Source organism: Mastomys coucha, chromosome X (assembly GCF_008632895.1).
Source record: "Mastomys coucha isolate ucsf_1 chromosome X, UCSF_Mcou_1, whole genome shotgun sequence".
Lineage (NCBI taxonomy): Eukaryota > Metazoa > Chordata > Mammalia > Rodentia > Muridae > Mastomys > Mastomys coucha.
Genome location: NC_045030.1, coordinates 145132019 through 145142769, shown reverse-complemented (window position 1 = coordinate 145142769; position 10751 = coordinate 145132019). Strand labels below are relative to the sequence as shown.

Sequence of the window (10751 nt, the reverse complement as noted above, 5' to 3'; positions counted from 1 at the left end):
TCTTTTGCTTTTCTTAACTGGAAATATCATTTTCAAATGATAAACAGAGTTAGTAAGAGTCTGAGCAGGTTGGCATGTCTACTGATATCACAGTTTCAGAAATGAATCTAGCAAGACCATAAATATTTAATCCCATCAACTCCTTTCCAAAACATATATCCTAAGGGATTATTCAGAAATATTTGTTTGAGACTGATGTTGAAGAACGTTCACCAAGTGGTATTTATGGAGAAATTATGAAACAGCTTAATTTCTAATAATAGAGAAATAGCTAAGTAAAGGATAGTTTATCTATAAACTTGATGTTTACCAAAATATTTCAAAAGTGTGAGAAAATTCTTGTAGCAAGTTAAATGAAAAGAGGAAGATAATAAACTCCTTGAGAGCCAGAGCGATGACTGAGCAGGTAAGGGTGCCTGCTGCAAAGTCTGGCAGCCTGAGCTTCATCCCCAGAATCTACATGGTGGAAGAAGAGAATCAGTTCTTGAAAGTTGTCCTCTGACCTCCACATGAACAATTATGGCATGTGCATGCCCACATCTGTAGCATGCATTCACACACCCATACAAATAAATAAGAAGATAGATGTAATGAAAAAATAATTTTGGCACTGCTGAGCATTAAACCCAGGGTCTCATGAGAGCCCCATGTCCCTCATTCCTAAAATAAACATGTATTACTTTCATTTGTTTGTTTGCTTATTTATTTAGTCAATAATTGAAGGAAATATATAGTCATGTATGTGTGCACACACACATATACAAAATCATCCCTCCGAGCCAAATTAATAAAATAAAATTGCCAAATGGTGGCACATGCCTTTAATCCCAGCACTCCGGAGGCAAAGGCAGGCAGATCTCTGAGTTAGTTTACAGAGCAAGTTCTAGGATAGCCCCTATTTTGAAAAACAAACAAACAAAAAAACTTCATCCATCCATACCCATTGGAGATTTGGTTCCAAGATCTTCCATCAATACCCAAATCCAAAGATGCTCATGTCCCATATATAAAATAGTATAGTCAAGTATGATTGCCAAGTGGTAAGTTGTTGGTCTCAGAAAATGGGGGAGCATTTTCATATAACCTACATACATTTCCCATTACTTTAACTCATCTGTATATTACTTATAATACTTACTGCAATATTAATGCCATGTAAATGGTGGTTTTACTATATCATTTAGGGAATAATGACAAGAAAAAGGGTTGTACATGTTCAGTACAGACCCAAGTTGGGTTTTTTCCCAGAACTTTTCAATCTCCAGTTGGTTGAATTCATGGGATTCATTGTGGGATGCAGAGCCCACAGATATGAAGCACTGACTGTGTATATGTATATGGATAAATGAATGGTAGCAAGGAAATAGCTCTGGTTGCCCTCTGATCTAAGTCCCCTTCTTAAGTTTACCATCTTTCTCTACTCTTGACTGTGTGCTGAATGAAAATTTCTCACTCTTCTCTTTAAGGCCTCTGCTAGAAAAAAAAAATTACTTCTCCTTTGGAAATAGCATACTTCTTCTTCTCTGGCCAAGTGCTACAGGTCTATTCTTCTGCCTGCTGCCTTTTTCACCTTAGCTGCCAGACAGCTTAAAGCCTTCAACTACGTATTTATGACAGTCAGCAACTTTGTCTTATTCTCCCCATCTCTATTTCCCTCTTTCATTTCTTTTGAAATATCGCAATATCTGCGTCATTTTAAGTAGGCTGCTTTTTGGTGAGAGCTAGGGCTTGACATCAATACAATAAACTAAGAGAAAAGATCAGAGGGACACCATTTAGCTGGCATTGGAGGATCTCAGATAGTGCCTCCATCTGACCTTCCCAAGGGTTTGTCTACTCCATCTCAATTGTTTCTCTAAAGAACTTCACATTTTCTATCTCCTGGGCCTTTGTTGTTCTTTCTGCTAAGTGAGTCCTCCTCAATTTTCAGTCTGTCATCTTCAAGGCTCACCTTAAAGAACAAGTCCTCCAGGAAGTCGGCAGGAGGTGATTGCTCTGGTTGATTTTTGGCCTCTTTGGCATCACTGTTCACTTTCTGTCTTACCTTGGTTATCTAGGCACTATATTTCAATCTCTCTAGCAAGCTGGAAGCACTCTCAGAACAGAAACTATAGTAGCCTCCCTTCCATTGTCCTTCGTACTCATTTTACTTGGTACACAGTAAGTATCCAGTAAATGTCCACTAGCTGAGTGGTTGGTTGGCTAAATGAATAAACAAATGGAGAAAAAGGTATCTAAAGTAATCAAATGAGTCTTTGTGGGTATAAAAAGGGAAGAGAAGGAGAGAGCTAACAAGGAATGGATGAAGGGATAACTGAATGAGTCAAACAATTTAAGAGTCAGAATGTTTTGTTTTGTTTTGTGAGACAGAGTCACATTCTATAGCCTGAGTCAATACTTAGTAAATAGTTGATCTGAGGGTGAGTACATGGATAGACAATTGTTTTTCTTTGCAGTACTGGAAATCAAACTCAGAGCCTTGCACATGCTAGGTCAGTGCTCAGCTACTGAGTTACCTACAGAGCCTGGCAAATGACTTTGATAAATTTGAGTGAATAAATAAGTGAATGCCCTGGGGAAGTCTGGCTATGAGATACAGTGACAGCATAGAAGAAGGCTAATTTATAAGGACATCTGGGATCTCTCTTACCCCACTACCATCCCCACACACTTTACTTTTCTCAGATGATGTACAAGAAAAATAGATGGGAACTTCTGGTCACCTCTCAGGTTCTTAATGAAGTCATCCAGCTTCATCTTGCGTTCAGCCTTGACACTGGGGCTGTACATATCGGTATTGAGGAGGATGATGGCAAAAGCAAGGATGAAGATGGTGTCTGGGTTCCGGAACTGGCGTACGAGGGCAGGGTTACAGACACAGTACCGCTGGCTGTGAGACAAGAAGGGTCAAGTCCAGATTCAGGTATGAGCAATTTGCACCTACCCGCCCAGGTTGCCATCACAAAGCCCTTCCTTCAAGAAATGCTCCCTTAGCATTTGGAGTCTGTCCTTTTCATTTTCTCCAACACCACTATGAAAAATCATAACTACTACCTTCTTGGGCCTTTTCCAGGAGACTTAAGTGCATTGTCTCATGCAATTCATCACAGCACTGCATAAAAGCTATTTCCCTGTTTCTTTCTGCCTATAGTGCTGAGGATTGAGCCTTGGGCCTTGAGCATGCTAAGCATATGCTCTACCACTGAACCACATCTCCAACTCCCAAGCAGTCCTATTTTACACAGGATATAGTGAAGGTTTGAAGTGGTGAGGTAACTTGCCCAGGCAATAGAGCCTGGTGAATGGTAAAGCCGGGATGGAAAAAAAAAAAAATCGATCATCTGGCTTCAAAGCAAATCTTCCTCCACCTCTCCTGAGAAAAGCTCCAAAGGGGTGGGGCAAGATTTAGACCCAGCTCTGTCTGATCTTCAAAGCATTTAGAGCTGAGCATAGATAATATGGAGTTAGATGCAGTCAAGTTTAAACCCTGATTTGGCTAACTTACTCTAATGCCCTTGAATTTTGTCATCTACAAAATGAAAATGCCAGTAGAAGGATCTACCTCACAGAATGGTAGCCTTTTTTTCTTCACTACTGGGCACAGAAACCAGAGATTCATGGTCATAACAACAGGCAAATGCTCTATCACTGACTTAAATACCCAGTTTCATGAATGCTATCATTTATTGCTGATCTTGTTACTTATTACTATGCCTATTTCTCAGAGACTAGAGCTAGATACTTCATATTCACTGACTGAACCTTACAAATGCCTCTTAAGATGGGATTTATCATTTCTGAATTTTTGTTTGTTTGGTTAAGTTTGGTTTTGTTTTTCGAGACAGGGTTTCTCTGTGTAGCCCTGGCTGTCTTGGAACTCACTATGTAGACCAGGCTGGCTCGAACTCAGAGGTCTATCTGCCTCTTCCTTACCATACCAGACCTTTGTTTCTGTTTTATGGTGAGAGAATTATAATTCCCAGAGAGTCGCATCTTGCGGAAATAGGGCCCCATGGTAGAAAGGGGCAGCTTCAGGAGTGAGAAGCAGGCACACCTGAAAGCTTCAATGAGTCGCTCCACTTTCTGGGCCTCACCCTGAACTCGGATATGGGATTGGAACTTCCTGAGTGCATCGTCCAAATCCATAGAGGAGAAGTCCATCTCATCCACCACACAGCTGAAGAGCAAAGAAGCAGGGTGGGTGGTGGCACTCTTCATTTCTCTACACAAACCACTGACGTACCCACTTGCACAAGCAGCCCAACACTACCACTGACAGACTCCCACACTTTGGACCTATGGCCACAAGTATCATCCCATCTAAGGACAGAATGTTTGAAACTTAAGTAAGAAAATCAAAGGCACATGGTCACTAAGAGTGCTTTCCCTTATGCCAGGGCCAGGAATGGGGAGTGGGTGGGTTGGTGAGCAGGAGAAGGGGTGAGGGGATAGGGGATTTTTGGAGGGGAAACCAGGAAAGGGGAGAACATTTGAAATGTAAATAAAGAAAATATCTCTAAAAAAAAGAGAGAGCTTTCCCTTAATCTATTCATTTTAGTGATGGGAAACTGAGGTCCAAAGCAAACTATTACATGAGCATGCCCTGCCCAGAACCACCCTTAGGAGACTTTAGGAATAGGATCAAAAAAATAAGACCCTTTTGGAGCAGAGGGGTATGGGAACGAGAAAATCTAGTCATCTTGTTTTAAAAGTTTATCTGAGCAAAAAGACAGACTGCCCCCTTCCTCCCTCCTGTCTTCCTTTTCCCAGGAATCCCTGGCCCGCCTGCCCCATGCTGGGCTCCTCACTCCAACACATCTCTGTTGAACTGCTTCTGCCGGTTCCCCAGGAATTCCCCTATCATCTGCCGGCTCAGGCCTTTCCGCTCCAGGATGAAGTGAGCCACCCCCACAGGAGTGTCAGACAGGAAGCCTCGCTCGATCAAATACTGGATACCCTTCTCTGGCTTCCTGCAGAAGGAGAGGAGGTAGATAAGATAGCTGTTCCTCTAGAACTGCGCCTGGTCCTATTTCTAGTTTGATTCAGGACCAGACTAGCCAGGGCTTCAGAGAGCCAAGGACTGATCATGTGGTCAATTCCTTCAGGGTACAGATGAACACATCATAGCACAAGAAGAAACTACTTTCCCATTTCACAGAGTTTCACAATTCCAAGGTATCCTTACACTAATTTCGTCTCTTACCTGAGGCATACCACAGTTAGGGGGAAAAAAAAGAGGATGCCCTCTGTAGGAATTATGATAGGCCCGACAATCATCAGAGAATCTTGAGAGGGAGCCTGAGTTCTAGACCAAGACTGCTTCCCTGAGTCACAGACCCTCAGGACAGGGAAGAAGTAAACAGGTTGCTTTGTTCCACATCCTACATCCTACTCAGCCTCTGTGACTGTTTCTACAGATGAGGCACCTCCAATGTTTTTGGAGAGTGGGGTCAAAAACCTCTTGGATGGAACAGTCCTATATGCAGAACTTGAATGCCTTAGGAGAGCCTCCATAAACTAAAATTTGCAAATTTGTACATCATAATGTTCTAGGAGTCTCTGACCAATCACTTTCTAACTGCATGACTTCGGACAACCTCTTTTACTTCTCTGGGTCTCAGTTCTTTATCTCTAAAATAAGATTACTACAAACCTCGCTGAAGTTATTGTGAAAATTAAATATAGGTGGCAGTGTTTAACAGACTATAAAGATGTGAAGTATTACATCAAATGCCTTCCATTATATCTAATGTTTTCTAATTGCATTTTATGTTTTCTAATTATTTTCTAATCAAATGCCACACTCTCATCCCCATTCCTAAGCACCTGGCACAGAACCAGGCACGTAGAAAGAGCTTAGTCACTGTTAGTCACACCAACTTGCCACCAAATACACAACCCTACTTACAGAAAGATAAAAAAACTGAAGCCCAAAGAAGGAACACAAGTTATCTAAGACTAGACAACGAGTGAGCAAAGGCAGACTTGGGGTCCTGGTCTAGGACTCATTATATTCCCGATTGCCTCCCCCTCTAAAAAGGGGAATAGGGAGGACAATGCCCAGAAGCCATTTGGGGGAAACATCTTGCTCAAAATCATACAAACAGGTGCTGAAAGTACTAGGACCTGAACTCAGGCATGTTGGGAGCCTCTCTATTCTGTAGTTCTGTGGGCTTTTTCCTTCTTCTTCTTTTTCTTCTTCTTCTTCTTTATTTCTTACTTTGGTTAGCTGTCTTTTGAGACAGGGTTTTACTTTGTAGCCTAGACTGACTGGCCTGGTGGCCACAACAGAGCCCAGGCTATCTTCTAACTTGTGGCAATCCCTTTCTCTTAAGCCTACAGAGTGCAAAGATTTCCAAGTGTGAGTTACTACATCCACTTTCTGCTTTCTTGCTCATCCCCAGACATCTGGGAAGAAATACCATTTCATCAAATGCCAGGATGGCAGAACCAAGGTCACTGCTTGGAGCTAGCCTCTAAAACAAGGTGCCCATGCAGGGTGGGAAGAGGCAAGAGAGCTAGAACGGAGAGCACATACTTATTGAAGAGGTTGAGGCCAATTCTGTAATGCCGCCTTTGTACCACATCATTGTTGAAAGCTGGCGAGTCCCAGCTGTGCCTCGTCTCCCGCTGGTAAGTCTGCTTGCACAGGCCAGTGGCTGGAGGTTCCCTCAGGCTATCCCGAGAGGAGGAGCCAGAGCTGCAGTTGATAGTCTCATTAGAGTTGCTGGAGCTCTCAAGGCTCTCATTGTCTCCACCATCAGAGTTTTCACCTGCTGCCTCACATTTCCCCAACCTCCGACCTCCAGCCACACCACTGGGCCCAGTACCACTATTGGGGGCTGGTGGCAGGGGCCCTGGTGGGGCTGGAGCTGGACCCTCAGGGGCAGGGTAGTGGCGGTGTGGGATTGGGGCCCTGCCTGGTGGCCCCTTGTGCTTCAGGGTCCCATGGGGACTGCAGCCATCAGCCTCATACACCAGCTGGCGGTGGACAGAGCCGCGATCTGAGCGGTCACTCAGGTCTACAGAACTGTCACTGGGAGGCTCAATGGTGAGGAGAGGGAGGTGTGCAGCCCGGAGCCGGAAATCCCGGCACTCCAAGCACCCAGGACCCCTTCGAGTGCCTTCCTCACGGCTACCATCTTCCCGGGTCCCTGGTGGCATTGGTGGAGGAACTGGTGGTAGGGGAGCTGGTGCCCAGAACTCAGGGCGGCCTTGGGGTGGGGGCTCTGTGCTGGGCAGTCGCTCAGGTGATGGAGGAGGAACTGGGTCATCCAAGTAGAGGGGGAGGTCACTGAAGGATGTGGCTGAGCTGTCTTCTTGCTGTTCCTTTGATTCCCGCTTCTCCAGTTGGGCTGACCCTGGCTCCTCAGACATAGGCCCGGATGGATGGCAGTTCAGGGCCTCATCAATGGATTCAGCTAGAGACTTTACCTGTACACAGTGAAAGGTGAAAAGAAAAAGGAATCATAAAGAGAGGAATGGTACAAAGGTCAAAAGGTGAGAAGAAGGGAAGGGAAGGCAGGTGGCTCAGCCAAGAAAGCACATCCTTTACCATAGGTTCTTTATTTTAAATGTTTAAAATACATACTTTGTGTGTGTGTGTGTGTGTGTGTGTGTAAGTGTTTTGCCTGCATACGTCTGTGCATCACATGTGTGCATGGTGCTAGTGGAGGCCATCAAATAAATCCCCTGGAACTGAAGTCACAAAGGGTTATGAGCCACCATATGGGTGCTGGGAACCAAACCAGGTCTGCCATCTCTCCAGCCCCTTATTATTTCTTTTATACACACGCATATATTTTTATTGAAAATAAACTTTTTCATCCAACATATTCTGATCATAGTTTCCCCTAACTCCTCCTAGATTCTCTCTACCCACCTAACCCCCATGCCTTCTTTCTCTCTTTAGAAAACAAACTAGAAAAATAATTTTTAAAGGACAAAGAAAAAGCACAAGAAACACACACAGAGACATCTAATAAAAACCCATACAAAACAAAATTGAAAACCATAATACACAAGTCAAAAGACCAGTAAGACAAAAAAAAAATGTCCAAACAAGGCAATATGAGATAAAAAGTTTACACGAATACCATTTGAGTTCATTGTGTGTTGTCCAGCCAGTCCCTTATTTTAAACTTTATTACTTTTTTTAAAGCTTGCAAAGAATCCCATAGGTTCTTACTAGTCTATAAAATAACTCCCAGGGAGTCACTGTGAGTTCACAGAGGCTAGGACTAACATTGACAAAATGCCTTCTTGGGCACTCCAGTATCCCTGCCTCCATATCAAATACTCCCTCCTCCCTGATTCAAGACACACTCTTACCTTGGTCGTATAGGCTCAGTTCCCATCCAGGGAAAACCCCAAATCTCAGCTTCCTCCCAGAGCTCTCTGTGTGAAACTCTCTTAGGAAATCCATATTTACTTTTGAGAAAATAAACACCTAGTAACTCTGTCTCCAGGTGTACTTGGCTTCCAAACTGGCCCCCAGTGATCTCTACCTCCTGGTATTCATAATCTTAGATATCACACTGTACTAAAGTAGTTCTGTGTGGCCCATAACACATGGTAGAAGTAAAGGCATATCATTCTGGAATAACACTGGCAAGTACTGCAAATTCTGTCTTGCATGCTCTTTGACTTGTATTCTTTCAGACTCCTCACCGAAGGGAAGCCACACTGTGAACAGACCTGAGAAGGAGTGCCAACAAAGGAGAGGTTGAGCACAGAAGTAGATCTGCCAGTCCCAGTCCAGTCTTCTGAGATTGGGTCCTACACAGCTTAACAGCATCCCCCTGAGACACCTGGAAACAGAATCATCCAGCCACACCCCTCACAGCTTCCTGGCCCTCAGAAACTGCATAAGATAATGTTTGTTGTTGTGCGTGGTGACACACCTGTTAATTATAGTACTCCAGAGGCAAAGCCAGGAGTTCCTCAAGCTCAAGGCCAGCCTGGGCTATACAATGCTACTCTGTTCAGAGGAAAAATAAAGAAAAGAGGTTGTTTGTTGTTTAAGCTCAATTCTAATCTCAGGTTCTTTGTTTTAAAGTCTGTTATTACTGTATGTGTGAGTGCATGATGTGTAGGTGTAGGTACAGAAGCCACAGCATGTGTGTAGAATCAGAGGACAGCTTTGTGGCATTTCTTCCTCTCTCCACCCTTCCATAGGTTCCAGGAATTGAATTCTGGTCTCCAGGCTTGCACACCAAACACCTTTACCCACTGAGCCATCTCACCGACTCTCTTTGATTTGTACTCTGACTCTTAAGGTCAGATTTAAATTACTAAATTTGGGGGTAGTTTGCTGTACAGCAATAGGTATAATACATTTCTACCCAATCTGACTTAGATAGCACTGAGTGCTAGGATCTGGCCTGGTTCTTCTCTCTTTTCCATCAGACGGTATTTTCCTGTTCTCTATTCTTCCCTTGAGGGATAGGTGTGAGCCCAGTTACTATTTTAGATCAGCTACCGCCTGACATAGAAAAGATGCTTAATTATCACATAAATGGATGGATGGATGGATGATGCAGATCTTCCCTTCATTATTTCTTTCCTTCCCTCCATTTTACTAGCCTCAGAGAAGCAAGCGTGGATCAATGATAGGGTCAGATAACAGGAGTTTAGATCACAGTGATTTCTTCTTTTATAAAACTTCATTCATTCAACAATTTCTACCAAGTACCTCCTTGGCTTTAGGAGAAAAAAAAGCCAACTAACTTAGCAGTTACCACATATCAGGTTACCTAGTTGAAATGCATCTCCACAACAGCCCTAAAAATGGCACTAAAAAAAGAAAAGCTTTACCTCCGTTTTGCTGATAGAAAGGTGAGACCATTTGCCTGAGGTCATACAACTGGGAAATGGCACAACTGGGGTTTTCACGCAGGGAGCCATGTTGAAATCTCCCCAGTTTAGAATGACCACTCACTGCCATGTCCATTCCCATTATTCCACGTTTTAGCAGATGCAATCCCAGTGCCTGGGCAAACAATGCACTTTTCAACATCTCTAACTAGCAACATCTTTCCAGTCCCATAAGGCCTAGTTACAATGCTATTTTCTCCAAGAAATGGGTCTGGTCTTCCCAGAATTCCTTCTGGTTCTAAGCACATTCTATTTTAGGAGATGGCCATGCACCTATATGCTTCTACTGTCTACCAGACTGGGGGAGCCTTAAGAATACTGACCAGAGCACACGCCCCAGCCTCAGTCTCCTCCTTTATAAAATGGAGGAAAGAATCTCTATGTCACAAATCTATTGTGAAGCATACAGAGTACCCGGCACCCAGCAAGGGCTCATTATGTTAGTAAAGGCTTTATTTGATCTATATCAAGTTTCAAAAAGTGATGACTTTTTGTCTTCTTATTTGTTTATATATTCATATTTTTAGTTTTAGTTTTATTCCATTTATTTAGACTGTGTTTATGTGCATGTGTGCATATGCATATGTCACAGTGCATATGTACAAGTGAGAGGTAAACTTTCAAGAATCTTTTCTTGGGGCTGGAGAGTTGGCTCAGCTGTTGCCTTAGTTACTTTTCTAACCCAAAGTTTCAAAGTCCTTCCATAGTCCTCCCCCAAATATGGTCAGGTCTGTCACAGCAATATCCCATGAACCTTGTACCAACTTCTGTTTTAGTTAGGGTTTCTATTGCTGTGATAAAACTTGTGGAGGAAAGGGTTTGCTTCAGCTTATAGCTTGCAGTCCACCATCCAGGGAAGTCAGATAGGCCAGAAA

At 43.3% G+C, this 10751-nt stretch overlaps 1 protein-coding gene across 1 annotated transcript in view; it reads right to left on the bottom strand.

The window, feature by feature from the left end:
- LOC116098295 (IQ motif and SEC7 domain-containing protein 2) overlaps positions 1-10751 on the bottom strand; it is a gene marked incomplete at its 3' end in the record, with an annotated part of 84735 nt that overhangs the window by 7433 nt on the left and 66551 nt on the right. Inside the window, exons 6-9 of the mRNA XM_031380970.1 lie at positions 6539-7434; positions 4809-4970; positions 4055-4177; positions 2724-2890 (exon numbers count right to left, since the gene is read on the bottom strand). Coding sequence (XP_031236830.1) covers positions 2724-2890; positions 4055-4177; positions 4809-4970; positions 6539-7434 — 1348 coding nt within the window. The remainder of the gene's footprint in view (positions 1-2723; positions 2891-4054; positions 4178-4808; positions 4971-6538; positions 7435-10751) is intronic.